The 18,887-nt window shown below is 39.5% G+C and overlaps 2 protein-coding genes across 3 annotated transcripts in view; one reads left to right on the top strand and one right to left on the bottom strand.

Moving 5' to 3' along the window:
- Positions 1-7,135, top strand: part of SLC9A2 (solute carrier family 9 member A2) — a 33,979-nt gene extending 26,844 nt beyond the window's left edge. For both annotated transcript variants that reach the window (XM_085054286.1, XM_085054292.1), the window contains exons 10-12: positions 484-615; positions 2,523-2,613; positions 4,623-7,135. In XM_085054286.1, the coding sequence (XP_084910412.1) occupies positions 484-615; positions 2,523-2,613; positions 4,623-4,993 (594 nt within the window). In that variant the 3' untranslated portion in view covers positions 4,994-7,135. The remainder of the gene's footprint in view (positions 1-483; positions 616-2,522; positions 2,614-4,622) is intronic.
- A 2,213-nt stretch (positions 7,136-9,348) lies between these two features.
- Positions 9,349-18,324, bottom strand: SLC67A2 (solute carrier family 67 member 2). Its single transcript, XM_085054275.1, has 6 exons — positions 17,903-18,324; positions 15,920-16,007; positions 14,586-14,629; positions 13,276-13,405; positions 12,686-12,895; positions 9,349-12,168 (listed from the first exon to the last, which is right to left on the bottom strand). The coding sequence occupies exons 1-6, from the start codon at positions 18,002-18,004 to the stop codon at positions 11,381-11,383; spliced, it is 1,362 nt and encodes a 453-aa protein (XP_084910401.1). The 5' UTR covers positions 18,005-18,324; the 3' UTR covers positions 9,349-11,380.
- Positions 18,325-18,887: the final 563 nt, after the last annotated feature.

Raw genomic sequence — 18,887 nt, 5'->3', positions numbered from 1 at the left:
GGAAAAATACTGAAATAAAAGCAAAAGGACATTTCACATTTATCCTCCTGTGGCTAAGTAGTTTGAATGCCTGAGCTCTTGGAAAACATTCAAAAATTGAGAAAGCTTCAGCTTGCTGGAGGTAAAAATGACTTCCCTCTAGGGGACTCATCACTTTCAAATATGCGTCCTCTATTGCCATACTGAGCAAGCTACTACAGTGTGGGGGTAAGCACAGTATTAAGCCAGCTTCTTCCATTTTCTCTTTCATTATGAATATCAGCAGGTTAAAAACCCAAAACCAACAAAAGAAACAGGTGATTGTGAAGCAGACGAATAAAAACATTGCATAATTATTCTTCTTGTTCTTAATCATCTACAATATGATCTTGTTCAGAAGGGTTTATGAAGCTTAAAGCAAAAACCCTGTTTTGCCCTGTTCACATAGTCCGACACATGTGACATCATGCTTTCCAGGCTGTGATCACTGCTTCTATATTTCAGACAATGTCCTACAACCGACATAGCCTGGCTGCAGATGCAAATGAAAAGCAGGCCAAAGAAATTCTGATCCGTCGCCGGCACAGCCTTAGGGAGAGCCTGAGGAAAACAAACAGCCTGTCAAGGGAAAGACCGGTACTTGCAATTTGTGGTGTTTTTTTTTCTTTTTGTTTTGTTTTGTTTTGTTTGTTTGTTTTTTAATTTTAGTTTTTATGAAAACAGCTTTTCGTAGCTAGTTGTCATGCAGAGAAAACAATCCTACAACATGCAGAAAAAGAATTATGAGTTTGTAAGACAACTGCACATGCACACATGAGCCCCTTAATTTGTGTTGACACCTTCAGCAAAGATTCAGTCTTGTAGAATGTGATATGGGAGTGGGATCAGCTGCCATAACTTTGCCTCAGAGAAGCTGAACAGGCTCTGTACACAATGTAGGGATGATCAGTATTGTCCATCAGTATTTTGATGAAGTGTGGTTGATCGAGGTTAAAAATGACTTTGAGACAGAGAAGCTACTTAAAATATGCTCCAAAATATGGGGTAGGACTTTTGATCACAGGTAGGACTTTTGATCAGAGTGAGCTTTTCACTTGAAAAATGTTGTATTCTCTTTAGTATTCATAAAGTCAGGCCCTCAGATTTTGACAAAGATTAAGAAAACTCCTTCAACTTACAAGGTTTGCTGTGACATGATAATATCTGGCTCTCTGAGGCAATCCTGCAATTGTAGACTTCCAACCATATTGGAATGGAGCACAGTAATTAAGCAGGGAAGCTGATCCTGCAAATCATATCAGGTATCAAGGAAATTAGCCATCCTATAAATATGTGTTTTCATGTTACAGGAATACTTAGTGACTGTTTTCTTCATTGATATAGTTGCCCTTCAGCAGCTAAGGCTGGAATAATGTCTCCAAAAGGGCTGTATCTCATAGGTGATTATTACCAGAGCTACTGTGATATTGATTTTGAATAAGACTGTTCCTGAATGATTTTTTTTTCCCTCTCAGCCACAGTTACCTATGTTATCTTTGTCATAAAACTAAATTATTTACTGTGTGGAATAGTGAGGAGACTATTTGGGGACTTTTAGGGCAGGGAGAGAAAAAGGGTGTCTGATAACTTTTTAAAACACGCAGGCTATAATTTTAAGGATAATTATCCTTGGATAAATCCTCTACAGAGGGAAGAGGAGAAAGCGGAAAAGAATAAAAATCCAAAGAGGAAAAATCTCTAAGGGAAAATAAATTTCCTTTCAGGTTCCCTTTGGGTCTGCCACAAGAAATGGTATGAGCAGATGAGAGCTGGTAGTCTGTAAAGTTTTTAAAAATCTTTGTAGCAAATGTAAGAAAGGATGTCCTTGAGAGACTTTTGAATTTTAAGAAAGGCAACTTGTTCTGGAAAGTACCTCTCATGTTCCAGGAAGTATGAAGCGTGGTCTGCTCCCAGGGCCTAAAGCTTAGTCTGGGGAAACAAGGATTATATGCCCTGAACTGGTAAATGGTCATGCTGGTGCCTAACTTCCTCATCAACTTCAGTGTGACTAGTCAACTGTATAAAGTCATTTATATGTATAAAGCACTTGCAGAATCAGAATACAGAGTAGTTCTTGAGCCCAAGCTTCAGTCTCAACCAAATTGTTGCAGCTGACTAATAAAAGGTTTTAAACAAGTTTTAAACATGGAGCTGCATGAAATGGCATGCTGGCAGCGTTTGCCTTCCTTAGGAAAACCTTTGCAGGCAAGGTTGAGGTTAGAGACAATACATTTATTAACTCTGATCTCAGAGGGCAAATCACTAGGCTTTCATTTGATTAAGCTTCTTGAGATTGCTCAGTCTTTACCTTACTTAGCACAGATTTCAGCCAGCAATCAGCACTGAGTGTGTAGTAAAAGATCACAAATTAGCTAATCCCAAACTGCTCTCCAGCCCTTTAGCTACATAAACTTGTTCAAGCCTCAGTTGTGTATCTTAACATACATTATGCAGGTATGCTAATCTGCAGTGACTTAAAATGTTTTGTTTTTCCTTACACACAGGCTGCAGCAAATACAAAAAGATTCCTTTCACTTCCTAAAAACACTAAACTTCCAGAGAAACTGCGAGTGAGAAATAAAACATCTTCCAGAGGTAATGAAATTTCCCTGCTTTTTTTTACTGTGCTGCAGTAATTTTGCTTACATGGAAGGAAAGTTTTTCCAGGGATGATGCAGAGAAATCAGCATATTAGTGCATTTAAAGCAGTAGGTCCTAAAGCAAAAATTTGAGTGTAGAGAAATGCTGTGGACAGCAGGTTTTGTGGGGCTTTCTCACTTCCTATTCCATACCGGCATAGTCCTCCCAGCACATCTCCTTGTGTCAGCAAGCAGCAGCCTGCAACACTTCTGCATCAGTAACACTGCCATGGCTCATTCTCCTCATCTTTATTGCATAAAGACCAGATATCCCTCCTGGATTATGAGCCTATTTGGTTTTTTTCTCTCTGGGGTCAGGTAGAGGACGCTGCTCTGAGAACCAAAGCAGAGAGGGCAATGAGGACATTAGGTCTAGTTTATTGTTCTCATGAAGAAATGCTGTGGTTTACAACCAAATCATTATTTTTTCCCCTGCCTAAACTCACAAATGTTTTATATTGGAGTTCTTGAATTCTAACAAAAAAAATATCTTTAGGAGCACAACTATTTGGTGTGAAAACTTTGCCCAATTCTATATGTTGCTTTTGATTGTTACTGGTTTCATTACCACGCTTAGACCTTACTTGGGAGCATTTCCTTTCACAAGAAGCTGTCATCAAAATCTCTAGCTGGGAAGAAGAAATCTCTGCAAAGTTGCTAAAATTTCTTGATCTCCACCCCAATTAGTTTTCCACTATTCCAAATTAATTTAACAATAGACTGTGTTTTTGTCTGTTAATAATTATATCTTTGCCCTCCTGAATGTTGGATGCCTTTTATTCTGTAGTTAGTCTGCAGAGGTCACCTACTGTCACCTAGAATTAAAGAGAAAATGTGCCTCCAGATTATTCAATTGTCAAAAAATATATTATTTGACATATTTAGAAGGGAAAAAGCCTGAAAACACAGTCTGATGAAGACCTTCCTTGATATATAATTATCTGGGTGAATGGACAATTACATGGTGATCTATTTTGTTGACCCCTTCCTCACCTTTTTAAAAGAAATAACATGAAGGCCCCTAATCTAAGTTGCTCTTATGACAGTTGCACAATACACAGTTGTTTACTTTGATATATTTAAAACATCATATCTGATTTAAGTCTAAGAACAAATCTGAGGCATTTGTAAACTATTGTTAAAATTATTATTGAATGACTCAAGTGTGCAAGCTTTGATGAAGATGTTAACTCATTTTAAAGAAGTCTGCTGGGAAAAAACAGTTGTACATCTATACATCCAGACAATCTCCAGCTTGGTTTACCTGGCAATGGTCTTTTAAGAGCATTCCCTAAACAATTATGCCAGCTTTCCCTAGAGCAACCTGCTGTGAGTGGGAGGAAGAGTCTGCACCACTTGAAACCTACAAGATTTGCCCTGTAGATTCCATTTCATGTCTTACATTCAGGCATATTAAGGACGGGATATTTCCACCCATCTGTACATTGACCTTGAGAGATCCTTTTCCTGATAGAGTATTGGTGCTCCTTTCCCAAAGTCAAGTTTCTAGAGCTCCTGTACTCCTAAGAGGCTCTGCAAATGCCTCTCAGTTTAGATTTCATGAGAAGTGAGGCTGAGAAATCTAATTTTTGTATCCTGCTTGGATGTAAGCAGGGGCTAGACCCCAAACTCAGAAAGAGACATTTTTTCTGTCCAAAGAACTGGAAATTTCCGAGGACTGGGGAAATGTCACCTCAATCAAGGGAACACTTGGCAATCAAGGAACAGCTGAGTGAGGCCCTTCTAAAAATCAGTTTTGAGGGGAGGGATGTTTTTAAGTCAAATCTGTCCTCTATCTTGGCACAGTTAAGAGGCTGTTACTGGGTCTAATCAGAAAGCACTGGATATAGGAAACAGGGTGAAACTTTATCCTGTGGCTGCAAGGGCTCAGTGTGATGTTACTCAAAAGTTCCTGAAACCATTATATTCTGCACCTAACATTATACTTTTGTTTTTAATTGACAGTGGGTGACAGCAGTGACTCTGAGTTGGATGCTGCTACCACAGTTCTCAATCTAAGACCCAGAGCAGGGAAAATCCTGAGAGAGCAGAGACTGAGACAACAGAGGCCACTACCTGAGTTTAGGGTGGAGTGGAAGAATGAAGTTGATGGGAGCCAGGATGGACGAGGAGAGCAGCAGGACCCAAGCACCTTGCCTCAGCCTTCCATTGGGTTCAGGCAGCCACTGCTGACGAGACCAAGATTTGGCACTTTGAGCAGGGAAGATCTGACTGCAGACCATGGGTCAGCAAGACCTATGCCACCACCACGGTTAGTTAGGCAGGCATCACAAGGGGAAAGGCCAAGGAGTAAGCCTGAGAACCAGCCATACTGAACATAGCCAAAGGAGAACTATTGCTAATAAACCATGGACGTATTGAATTAGGATTCTAAACCATCTGATCAGACTATGGGATCCATTAAAATAACAAAACAAGCCTCAGTCTGGGTCTAACCACTTCCATTTGAGTTAAGTCAACTCCATTAACTAAATGAAAGGAATACTGGAGCAATTGCAAAGCTAAAGACATAAAAAAAATATCTCTTTTATAAGTAACTTATGTCAATGCTTTAATTTAATTACCTTATTTCCACTGTTAAGATAGTATGGAAATGTGCCTTATCATATCATCTCTCATGGAACCAAGTCATGAAGGTTCAATACCCAGTTTTCCATTGGAAATCATTGTTGAAAGTCCAGTGATGAATGGATTCTTAAAAAAAAAAAAAACAAACCCACCCAAACTTCTGTATCATTTCAGATTTTATTTATAATCAATAATACTTGTTTTAACCAGAGGTTTAATATGAGTAACACTGAAAATTGCACAATGCACCTATAATATAGACTTTTAAAGAAGAATAAATATATTCCTGAAGCCTAGTTTGTTCGAAGACTTCTGATGCAGAAAAAGAGGAAGAAGAGAAGAAACAAGCTGTAGGGGCAGAATTGCAAATACAGCTTATAAAAAGGACTTGCAACAGAGACAAGACCTGAATAGCTTGAATTTTTACTTTCTGAATTTTTGGCAATATGTTACCTTTGAAAGGTACGAAGAATCACCAAAGAAAAACTGAATTACCATGGCTTTCATTAATGTCAGCAAGAACTGAGGGCACTTAGCAGGATACCAGAAGGTCTAAAAAGAGAGAACTTCAAGTGGATAAATAATGTTCTGAATCAAAATTGCTTTTTTGCACCTTAGTTACTTGGTTGCAATGTAACGCCAACACAGCAGTAGAGTAGTTGCAGAGCACTGCACGTAGACAAAGCGAGCAGTCTCCTGTTTGGGTCAGGGACCACTGAGACTCAAGAAAGCTCATTCACTCATGCTTGTGACCCTGGTTAATTTGTTTTACTTTTTGTTTCCTCATCTGGAAAAGGGGAAAGATAATCTTTTCTTTGTCTGAGCTATGCACTCCAAGGAACAAAAATGTTCCATCTAATTTGTTTTTTACGGAAGAGTAGCACAGTGGGGCCCTGGAATCAGTTGAAGTAATTGTGCACCTTAATAACATGAACTTCTTGATCCTAGCGTCAATGGCTGCCATTTGAGGGCATATGGGAGGGGAAGGTGCATTAAAATAAATGATACTTAACTGTAGCTCTCAGGAATTGCACTTTCTGTCCCACTTAATCTAAGTACTGAGCTTGCTTTAGCACAGATACACATTTCAGTACAATGCAGAAATAATTTTCATTCTACTTGTTACAAGATTGATAGCTTTCATTGAAGAATGTACACTGTGAAATCATAACTTTTCTCTTTCATTAGCACATTTCTAAATCTGTGGGCAATAAGATTAAATTTTTTAATTTAAGCTTGTTTTGAAAAAACTATTAAAAATCAGAGTTTCCTTTTAAAATCACAAGGTAGATTTCTTTCAAATGTTTGTGGGTGGGGGTTGATAAATGGGAATGTAAGACTTTCCTTCTTCTAACAGCATTTCCAAAATATTTATTTCATGTATGTATTTGAGATATCAAACCTTCCTAAACTCTTTCCTTGGCACAGATCCTTCAGTGTTTTTCCTCTGTTTCAGCTATGGAAGTTTCTGCTGTGTGGCAAATGCAAAGTCTAAGCTGCAGAGGAATGCCTGTGTGAACCCCATAAACCTCAGTCAAATGTTCATGGCTATTCTCAACAAATGATTTTTGTGGAAATCAATATTTAGCTGTCCTTTAACGATCATCTCCTGTTTAGAACTAAAATTGGGTTCAAACAAAGCCAGAAAGTTTTAAAAACAAATTCAAATTTTTCTTTCAACAGGAAAGTACTTTCATCTGTAAAATTGTCAGGCAATGCTCTGTCACTGCATTATTTGGACCATGTTTGAATAAGAAAAAAGCTTCAAGTTTTGATTTCAGTTTTGAGACAACATCCTCCTTACAGATCAGACTGTTTAGATTAGGTGTTTTATATTAGGCCTATCTGAAATCTGACCAAATAAATAAATATGAAATGTTGCACATCAACATTTAGTTTACTCTCTGTGGAGTTTTCTCATTCATATGCTGACAATGACCAAGCACTTGGCTTCTATCTGGGGAGAGCTGCCTTTCATTTTCTTTTTTCAAACAGTTGTTATTTTTTGTGGCACAATTTTAAATAATGGATGCAGGTTTCAGGAACCTTACTGCTATGCTGGTTGCCCATTAATGCAAGACATGTTCAGATCGTTGGTGCTTAATGTGGTGCCCCATAGTACTAGCACATCACATTGAGAGTTGTTTTTATGAGATATGGTCTTAAGCTCTTGGTGCTCGAAAACATGAAAGCTTTGGACTATTCCAAAGCACTTTGAAATCCACAGAATAAAAGCATCAAGGCACATCTCCAGCATGGTCACGCTGTGAAGCAGAATTGCAGATCTCCTGGGACTCTGTCCTTGTGAGTACTCTCTGCTTTCCTCACTGCTGCTCATCCCACCCTTTTCGGGCTCTTTTCCACTACTGCTGAATCAGAACCTCATCGTGTCTGGGAACTGATTTCCTGGGTACTCTCCTTTTCAGTAGCAATGACAGCAGCAGGTGACACAGTCATTTTTCCAGGTAGCCCTTCTCATTCAACTCTTACTCTGGTTTGGGTCAGAGGTTTGCCTTTCTATTTTTCTTTTTTTATTTTTTTTTTCTCCCCTGTAAGGGAAAAAAAGTTAGATAGCACTTTTTTTGAGCCTGCAGAGGAGACACCTACTTCATGTTTTATCAACGAGACTTTGTCTACTGGAGAATGAAATGCCCAATAAATCTGTCCTCGAGCACCATCTGATGGGGAAAGTCATGTATTGACTGAGGATGTGTTTCTCGCTTTTTCAAGGGAACCAGATCTTCTGCAGTGACTGGGAAACTTGCCAAAGCCACACACAGATATTTTGTTTCCAGATGGACTCCCCAGTACACTCTGTGGTACAGATATTTTAATGCATTTTTGATGAAGAAAGCCCAGTTTTAGGGACAGTAGGAAAATACAGTTCCACTCTGAATTGGGTTTTTCTGAGGATTTCCCCTTCAGCTCCTTGTGCTCCAGCAGGGGAGGAGGTAGAGCCCAGGAAGGAGGGAGGGGTGGGAGAAAGGTGTTTTACTTTTCATTATCCTGCTGATTGTGCAGGATAACTTGGGGAGTTAATCTCCCCAAGTTTAGTATCTTCTGCTCATGACAGTAATCAGTGAGTGGTCTCTCCCTGTCCTTATCTCAACCCACGAGCCTTTCACTGCATTTTCTCTCCCCTGTCCAGCTGCAGAGGGGAATGATAGAGTGGCTTTGGCGGGTACCTGATATCCAGTCAGGGTCAACCCCCCCATAACTGGTATGTTTATAAAGGAGCTCTTCAAAAGTACACAGCCTACCCCAAAAGGAAAAAAAATCTCACATTTGTTTTATCTTTTAAAAGCAACAAAATCAGTACATATCATATGCTACTTGCTGTTTTACAGAAATAAATGACTGTATTGTGTAAACAGACTTTTCAACATCAGCTGATCAAAATGGTCAGAAAAGTCACTTTTACCAAAGGGAAAATTTTGAAAGGCAAAGACCAAAAAAAGCCAACAAACCAAACCAAAACCCAACACTTCCTACAGGCCCAAGAAAACCAACCCAAAATAAAGTAATAGCAAGCAAGAGAAAAATCTTAATTTGCAGTGGTTTGCTGCCAGAAACTGTTTTCCTATAAGTCCATATTCAGATCTGGTTTGTCTTCTACAGACACTACAACCAGATTCAAGAAACTGCTGAGTAATTCAGTAGCTTGCCCACTAGACTGTAGCCAAAATTAGCTGCAACTGCTTCTCCCTTAACTTAAAAGGGGGAATCACATCTTTGTATTTGCAGGAATGTCATTGAACCTGCACTCTCTGAACTTGCATGGTCATGGCAAATAAGAGGCAACACAAGGGGTGCAAATGTGGTCTCCAGGTATGAGGAACAGTAGCTTTAAGGACTTCATCTCAAAATTGCTGATTCTCCATTTTATTTTATTCCTTCTTTTTCATTCACTGCCAAGCCACTTTCTGGTTGAATCCTTGGTTCCTGTGCCCTTTATGAGAAATGTAGACATATTTAAATTATTTTAACCACAGACTGAGGAAAAGAAATAAAGCATCTGCACTTCCTATTGACTTGAACACTTCTATTTTATGCTGTAGCTTCAGCAGAGGAAGATAGGAAAAACACCACAGTGACAAAATGATACATGTGGAATGTCACTTCGTTTTATTTCTAGTCCTTAAAGAAAAAAAAGTAGTGCAATTTTTCTGTACCTGTACAGAAATGTTTCTGTGGCACCTCAGAAATAATTTTGGCCTACAAGTAAAAAACTTCCATAAAATGTGCAACATGTCCCCAAGACCACAAGCTTCCACACATTTTTCGACTGTGAGTTTTCTATAATCAATATTCAGGCACCTGTACGTATTAGGATAGATGTTTACAGAAGTCAGATTAAATCAGTGCAACAACTTAGAAGAATAAATGTTATGTCCTATAATTAACAAGTATTGGAAAAGTAACTAAATCATTCATATATATTAATTTTTGAAGCTTTCTTTCAACCCTTTTCCTTAACCCTTTGCTAGAGATGCAAAACAGAAGTCCTTACTTACAAAGGGGTGGTTTCAGGTAAAGAAAAAACTATTTAAAAGATGGAAAGAAAGAAAATAGGAAATTTAGAGCAATAATGTTTTGGGCATCTACCAAGAAAGGCAAGAGAAGATAAGAGACTTGAAAATTACTCAAGTTTCTAGGGAGAAATGAAACACAGATTATTGTAATAAAGAACTCTGAGGATATGTACTGAAATCACAGTAAGACACTGTGATTATGTCAATATTTCAAACTGAAACAATTCAGAGTTCTATACATGAATTCCTATGGTGCTGCCTCTGGAATCACTGAGGTTTCAACAAATATTTGAATGCTAGGAGGCAGTGGAAAAGGTAAAGAAGAAAATGAAAATAAAAAATGCAGAACACCATCTATGACTCACCTGAAGCAGGAAGAGTGTTTGCACTGATGTGTTCAAGGAGGTAACCAAATTGCACAATCTCTCCCCCTACCCTGCAACCCAACACTTTTCTACAGTTGACTTTGTACTTTCATCAGGTAATATAATGAAGATCATATGGAACATTATCAGTATAGAATACATTTTTTCTGTGTTTCACATGAAATATAAACAGTGGTGACTGGCAAGTCATGAGCTTGAACAGTAAATAGCACAGGAGTGCCGCAACTCTCTGTACAGCTCTGAGAGTAACTTCTCATCAGTTAAGCTATGCACACAAATGAAGACTGAAATACCAACAAAAACCATTTTTCTCTTGTCACTGACATGTCACTTATGCCTGAGATGAGAGAGGATACATTAATCCCGATCCATGAACTACTGCTAACTGCTCCAGCACACCTTTACAGTCACTTAAGAGAATTAAGAAGGAAATTTATTCTTAACATGATCGTAGAAAAATTGCACAGGAAATATAAACAAGTAATTTATAATGAAGTTTCTCAGTACAAGTCATTACTAAACAGAAGCCACCAGTTCAAATTTCAATAAAACTTAAATTCAGTCTCAGTTCCAGTTGGGATGGCCTTGTATTATTTTAAAATTAGGTCTTCTAGTACATGAAGTTAGCACATACCCAATTCTGTTACTTGGGAAAGACCAGGAATCAGCAGGCATTGCATGATTACCCCGAAGTGCCTAATCACGGTCTGTAGAAAGTTTTGTAGACAAAATATGCTACAAAAAATCATATAAGCAAACACCCTGTTATATAAGCTACTGTCACAGCAGACAAAAGCCAATAGACTGCAGCATAAGAAATTAAGGCCAAACATACTGCAAATTCTCCTTCTGATGAAATAACAAAAATTCACCTTTGATTCACCTTTTTAAAACAATCTCTCAATCTATAACACTGTTTCAAAAATGAGCTGCAAGCAAGATTTGTGCGTTTCATGCCATTCTCTTCTCCTGTCCAAAAAGGTTAGAAATCCATTAAAAAAATCACAGCCAGTACAATACAGCAACATCTGCTCCTCTTAGAAATGTATTAGTGGTACCAGTTAGAATAACATTTGCCAAGAGTTAACATCCCTGCAGCAGAAATAATGTATATGTACTTGCTTCTGTGCGAATGTAATGTGCTCTCTTTAAAAATCATGTAATTACTGTACAAGCCTGGCAGGTTAAGATACATCTATGCAATTCAAAATTGTTACTATTGATTTTTTAACTTCCCATTTCCATGGCCACAGTATTTTTGTTTGTTTGCATTCATTATCAGAATAGCGACTAACGCTAGTCCCACTGCTAGGCTTGGAGGGCCACAAGGACTGAACTCCTGAGCAATTCCAGACAGGAGTGGGGCAACAATCCGTCCCACTGATGTCACAGACTGTCCAACACCTAGGAGTGTACCGCTGGCCTCGTTCCCACCAACGCTCAGTTCCAGATCAATGATACACGTACGGCCTATGGTAGTGGAGAAGGCTAAGAATGTGGATGACAAAATGACCATCCATATGCTCGGTGCTGACGCATACAGGAGGATTAGAATGCAGGTGAAAGTGCTGGAGTGCAACAGAAGTCTATATGTGTTGTGCTGATACAGTCTCGTTATTGGTCCGAGCAGACAACCAGCCAGGACTCCAAGTGCACTGCTATAGCTCATTAGGTATCCAGCAAACAAAGGTTTCACCCCGAATCTCTCCTCCAAGGCCAGAGTAAAATTACTATAGTACAGCAGTATAGCAACAGACATCAGGAACCGCACTAAAAATATATCCCACAAATTAGAGCACGCAATTCCTTTAATCTTCCTCAGCACTGTTGCAGCTTGGGTCCATGGAGACTGGAATAAACTGTTGTTTGTTACAGCTGTACTACTTGCTAGTTTCAAGTGAAGTTCATGATTTGCTTTTGCTGAGAAACTGTTTGCTCCCTTGTCTTGGTAATGCTCCCTATTGCCAGTGTTTTTTTCTCTCCAAGGTAACAGCCAGACAAGACCTAGAGAGATCAATAAATTAGTCGATTTCATTCAATTGCATCAACTTTACATGGAAGACATTAGTTTTACTATAACAATTTTAAAAAAGTCTTCAACAATTTTTAAAAAAGTCTTCTTAAATTTCCAAATATTAAGTCTAGTGATATTCACAGAATCAGTTCAATTTTAAATGCAGTGAAAGCAAGACAGGAAAGCACTGAGACGGCGCACTCACACCATATAAACAATTCTAAATGCTAAAGCCAAAATTTTGATTTCCAGTCTTCATCTTTGGGCACATCAAAAATTCCCATTTGTGTCTGAATGCAAAAGCGATATAGGCAAAACAAAGGAGAAGCACCTGGAGGATAACTGTTTTAAAATTCCCTTCCACACAAGTACAAATTCAAAGAGTACTATTGGTATACAAAATATTTATGCCATAGATGTTAAAGACACTGTGAATTCAAGGTATTACAGATGGCATAAAAACAAAAAAGTGAGGACCCAAGAGGCAAAATGTGACTTACAACTTACCACCATTCAGAAGGAAGATGGAAGCACAGATGAAGGACGTTTGGTAAAAGCCACCTTCGAACTCTGCAAGGTAGCCTCCAACAACAGGTCCCAGAATGAAGCCCACACTGGAGGCTGCATTGAAGCGCCCCATTACCAAAGGGCGATCTCTCTCCGACACCAAGTCAGACAGCAGGGCTTTAGAGATGGAAAGTGTGTGCTTGAAAATACCTGCAACAAAATATAAACAAATTAATAAACAGGTATTGCTCTTCAAAAAAGAAGACAGAAAGTATCTCAAGTAACAATGGTCCCAATCTGTATGATTTGTATTTTTGAAATTCCATTAATCACAAATTCTTCAGCGCTAAAGTAAGTGGCTTTGTGGGGTTTAGCCATCTGGTGGGTTAAGCCACAACACTTCAAAATTATTTTCAGGATAAAAATAATGAGAATTCTTGATTTATAGAGACTTTTCCAACATAAGGTTCAGTTGGTGCTGCTGGGTGATGATGCTATGCAGCCATCCACATACCATGATTTCTCCTGTAGTAATTCTCAAACTGAGACAACGGGAAATTTAAGCTGCAAAATGCCAGGTGTCTACTCACCGACAGGGACTCTAGAAATGGCAAACAGGAACACTGTGGTGGATATCCCAAGAAGGAAGTAACCCAGTGCACTGAGAAGAATACAGGCAAGCAGGGAATACCGTCTTCCTACTATATCACTCCAGCAGCCCTTTCACAAAGCAGGAAAGAAAGATTAGCTCTTTCTAACACTAGGCTATGTGCAGTGATCAATCAGTACTTCTAAATTAAATTGAGAAAAGAGATCAAACGACTGTCAACGAAAGCCTAATAAGCTTATTATACAACATTTGTAAGTGCTCAAAATCTGGAAGTCACAAGCAGTGTTCTGCCCTGCTGGCAGTGTACCTGCCAAAACTATGACTCCAGTTAATGTAATGTATTGAGCTTTAAAAAAAAGAAAAAAAAAAAATCTCCCTTTTGAAAAGACAGTCCTGCAACATATACCAGTAGGAGCCTTCAGAAAATTTTACCATAACCAACCACCAATATTTGTTTGCATCACTGGCTGCTATGTATTAGATACTTGTTGAACATCCTAAAAGCAATGATCTTAGCTATGAGGAGTTTGTCATCTGAGGCAAGACAGGTAAGAAGTAGCTATGCAGAGGGCAAACAGAAAACTTGCATTTATGATGCATTTAGCTTGCTTTCCAAAAGGAAATAGGTTCTTTAAGAAAGTTGACAATGGTCTTGCAATTCAAAGAAAATACCACAAAACTATAGCAGGAAATTATCACAGGTGGCCTGCATAATAAACCCTGAAACAGTTTTACTATGGTATATTCTCATAGTATGCTCTCCTCAAAACTAGAAAACTAGTAATGGGGTAATATTAGGATATAAAAATCAAGAGGCAATAGAAAACAAAAACAAACAAACAAACAAAGAGGCAATTATTAATTTAGACCATATAGTGAATTACAAGGCACTGCTCATTAAGCAGGGAAAGCAAACTAGATCACAGGCTAAGAAAACCTGACTAATGAGACTACTTTTTGGACAGGCTACTGCATTGAAGGAAACTGCTTCACTAGCACCACCACTTGAGAAGATAACCCTGTGTAAATGTGACCTGCTCAGTAATGTATCTGAGCCCAAATCTGTATTCTACTTTTTGTCTAAAAACTGTATTCTGTTTGTGTCTGAAAAACCTGGCAATTCCCTATAAATGAAACTGACACAAAAATTGGTTCCTCCAACCAAAATGCTTATATGAACATTTTATGTATTTTCAAAATGTCAAGAAATGCTATTAATAACCCCACCCTTTACTCCCCTACAATCCAAAGAAATACCAATATGCCCTGGAATGCAATCTTAGAACTCACCACAAATGTGCTGGAAAACAGTTGCATTACACCATAGAGAGATCCTAAAACAAACAAAATACCAGTGTTAAAAATTACACTTTTTTAAAATGAAAGCTGCATAAAGTTTTAAATGATGAAAAATGAGAGAAATTCTGGAAATAGTTTATAAGAAGACTGGGAAGAGGGAGCAGGACCAAGGGTGGAGTTTAGCATTTAATCAAGGAAATAGTTTCAGGGAATGACAAAATAAAAAAGAAAAACGTGCTGAAAATTTTTAAAACTATGTAAGGTAAAATGATACTGCTTTATATGGTGTATTAAACAAAACAGATCTTAGCATTTCTAATTCCTTTCTCAGAATTGGAAGAGAATTTCACTACTGGAAGGGACTTTCCACTTGGTGCTTCAGTATCCTACAAGGCACCACAGAAGCCCTGAAGAAAACACAGACCCTACTTTTTAATTTTTGAGGCTAAGAGTTTAGCAGCACTAAATGACAGAAGAAAAGCAACAAAGAGAAGCAGAAAGAGAAGCATCTGCCAGACTTTCATTTACAAGAAAACACCTCAAGCCCCAGTTTTTTCTAAAGTTAAAAATCAAAGCAGACTGTTGAAATGAAAACATATTTCTGATTAGTTGCTGCTTAAAATAATACTGTCAACTCGGTGTGGAACCAGAATTATTTAATAAAAAGTGTTAAATAAAAAAGCAAAATAATAAAACTGAGTAACAGAGCCCATGTCAACGACATAAAGATATAAGGAATATATCATACCACTCCAAACCATAAACAATACCATAATGGGTACTTTAAAACCACAGAATATACCTTATCACTAAATAGTTTAAGATAAAATTCCCAATCTTCAGAATTTATTTGTAAACACTCCTTAAAGTTAATAAGTATTTTGCCAAGACAGCTGTAAGGATTTTAATCAAACTGGGAGCAATCACGGACGTTGGAAACCTTTAAAGAACCAGCTGCAGAAGTACTGTTTGCAAAGTGCAAATAACAATAAAACTAAAAGCAACACCTCTTTCTCCCTAAATTGCTCAGTTGTGAATTCTTGGATGCTGGAAAAGTAGCTTTACAAATGCTACTGCAAGACCTCCTTGTTCTTTCCAAGTGTTCTTTTTCCCAAGCACTTGCTTTTGGCTACTGTCAGTGTGCAAGTTTGGACAGGTCTTTGGGTCTAACACAGTGTGGCTGCCCTAGCAGTTTTACCAGGAAATTGTATTTTTTTTTTTTTTATGCTTTTAGCAAGGAAGAATTATGTTACAATGTCCAATTTGCAGCATGGCATAATCCAGGCCTTATCTTATTCTTTTGTAAATCAAGTACTGCAACTCACCTATGATCCCAGCAACGGTATGACTTGCTCCTAGAGATTTGATATGAAGGTTCATTAAAGGAACAACCATGCTCACCCCAAATAAGTCCTGAAAAGAGGGCAGGCAAAGTTTTAGTAACTTTCACAAAGACAATGGCAACCTGGCTTAATAACTGTCAACATTAAAAAAAAAAATTATCTCCATATCAAGACAAGGTTAAAAGAAATTTTTTCATATTACAAAACACATAAACTGAAAGATAAAAGACTGCCTCACAGAAGAGTTAAACCTATGAAAACATCAATCCTCTCCTCCCACTCCAGACATAGTCCTTCTGAAGATATATATTTAAACATTAAATATTCCTTTAATATATATTAAACTTTACTGTCTAACTAGAAAAGTACTTTGCACCAGTGTTTTAAATTCAAAATGGTCTAATTTCAATCACCTAAAAAATACTTTTTATTTGTGCAAAGAAAATATATATTGAAAAATGGTATTTTTACCCAACCTCAATGGGAAATAAGCTACAGTACATCTAAACCTACTTACAGACTGCCTTTGTGTATAGCTTGAGAAATGTAGTGAAAAGACAGAAATAGGAAAAAGAAAGAAAAAACGCAAAGTATAATTGAAAAACATTTTGTAAGAGGAGGGTAAAGGACACTGCCCATCCTGAGTAGTACAAGGATCTCCTACTTGTTCCTTTTGCTTTATTACCTTTTGTTAAGCTCACCACATTGACCCAGTAGTTCTTTCACTACTACTGCAATCTGGCAAAGTATCCAGTGTCCCTTGGAGAAGATCTATTGGAGCAAGATTACCTTTCATCACTGACTGCTTGAACTGGACTAGACTACCTCAAAGCCTGATTAACTGTAACGAAGTGTATCACTAAGTGAATTCTCACAGTCTGTCATTAATTACTTTTTGATGGTTGAAATTGAGGCTTACAAGGTCAGAATCATTAAATACATTAGCATAAACAAACAGAGCACACCACTTATAAACATCTTCAATAATACAATTTTAGGTGTCATCTGTGAACCTGAAGAGAGGTTCAGTGACCTCGTCCAGGTCATCAATAGAGACATTAAAAAGGACAAGTTTCAGACTAAACCCTGGCAGTACTGGACTGTCATAGGCACGCAGGTAGAGCAAGACCCACTAACTACTATACTCTGATGAGCAGTTATGTCTCATGCATAATTTCTTATGTGGAATGATAGATATTGTACATTTGTCTGGCTACAGGAAGTTTGCCCCATCACACCCTCTAGAAAGACATTCACTTGGTTGATCTCCTTGTGTGCCCCAGCTCAGTGTCAGCATGCTATTACAGCATTTAAAAGTCACTTAAAAGTAGCAAAGCTTGTTCTAATGCACCTTTTACTGGGATATTTGCTCCAGGACACAAAACAAGTGGGTTGCTTCTATTGCCCAACCTAAAAGTAGGTAAGACAGTACCTTGACATTTCACAGTGCAAACTCATACTCATTTTGTATTCATTTTCCAAGTAATCGCTTTTAATTTCAAATTAATTAAATGGCACTTTCCTGAGGCTCATGAATCGCTACAGTATATAAGCCTTCTGTAGTTTACATAGTGTGTTCTTTCAATATAGGGCTTTTTTTTTTTGCTAGAAAAAACATGTTTTTAGTGGGTTTTTTGGTAAGTTTACAGGACCCACGAGTATTTATAGGAAACGGGGAACAGCTCTCTTATAAGCACAAGACAAGACTCAGCTTATAGGGTGCTGCGCTATTCCATGACATTCACAAGACAAAAATCCAAGCCGTGTATCCAACTGCAGGGCTGTCTGCAGGGGTAAAACAGCACAGCCGCTCTACACCACCACCGCTACAAACACCGGAATTCCCAAGGAGCAGCTGGAGCGATGCAGCCCCGCACGCCGCAGCCTCGCACCGGAAAGGAGAGCACTCCCGTTCCGCCCCAGGCCGCGCAGGGCGGGCCCCACGGCCGCCGCCGGCCCGCTTACCAGGAACCCCACGGCGTAGAGGCACCGCACGAAGCGGGAAGACGCGGCCCGGCTCCCCGCGGCCCTCCGGCCTCTGCCATCCTCATCCTCCTCCTCCTCCATGCGGGCTGTGCCGGCGCTGGGCCTGCGCAGTGCCCGCGGCGCGGCGGAAGCGGGGAGGCGGCGGGCCGAGCGGGGGCTGTTGGTTCGTTCGGCTCAATATCCCTCGTATCTTCGTGTCTTCCCTTTTGCGGACGAAGAGGAGGAAGAGTGAGGGTCCCTGCCGGTCTCGGGAGCTGTCGGGATCGCTGCCTCCACCCTCCCGCACACACCGCTGCAGGACTTTGCCCTTCCTGCCTCTCGCGTGTTTGTATTGAGAGTTTTGCAACCCTCGGGGCTGAGGCTCTGGGGCAGGCAGGAGGAGCCAGCTGGAGCCCAGGGGCTTTGGTAACCGATGTGCCATGGGAGCATGGTAATGGATCCCCTGCACCGAAAGATGGCTTTGGGTCCGTGGAGCTCCCATCCTGCCTATCCCTGTGGAAAGCTGCCGTGTCCCAGCGCTGCTGCTGTCCCTCGGCCGTGTCCCGGGCTCAGCCCGCTGCTGCATCGAGAGTTTCTGGCAGCAGTGTTTTCCTGCCTTGGTACATGGCTGACGATGCTGGTACCGAGCTAAGGAAGAAGGGCATGCCTCTTTCTGCTTAGCGCGTTCACTGCCTGTGCTGTGTTTTTGTTAAAAGGGACAGCTGGAATTGTTGAGGACTACTATGTTAAAATGTATTTGTGTCCAAAGAAGTGAAACTTGATTCATAAATCTCTCAGATACGTGTAGCAGCGCGTGGGCCCTTCCTGCAGGCCAAGTTCGGAGAGGCGGGGGACAACTGCCGGGGGTCAGTGCCGGAGAGGCGGAATTCCGCAGGTGGCGGTGGCAACCGAGAGCCGGCTTTCGTGCAGAGAGAGACGCAGTCCGTTTTGTTGAGGCAGAAGGAAATTTATTGGGGGCAGAACG

The sequence above is a fragment of the Lichenostomus cassidix genome, chromosome 1 (assembly GCF_008360975.1).
Source record: "Lichenostomus cassidix isolate B80296 chromosome 1, HeHo_3.0, whole genome shotgun sequence".
NCBI classification, from domain to species: Eukaryota; Metazoa; Chordata; class Aves; order Passeriformes; family Meliphagidae; genus Lichenostomus; species Lichenostomus cassidix.
This window is presented reverse-complemented; position numbering and strand designations above follow the sequence as displayed.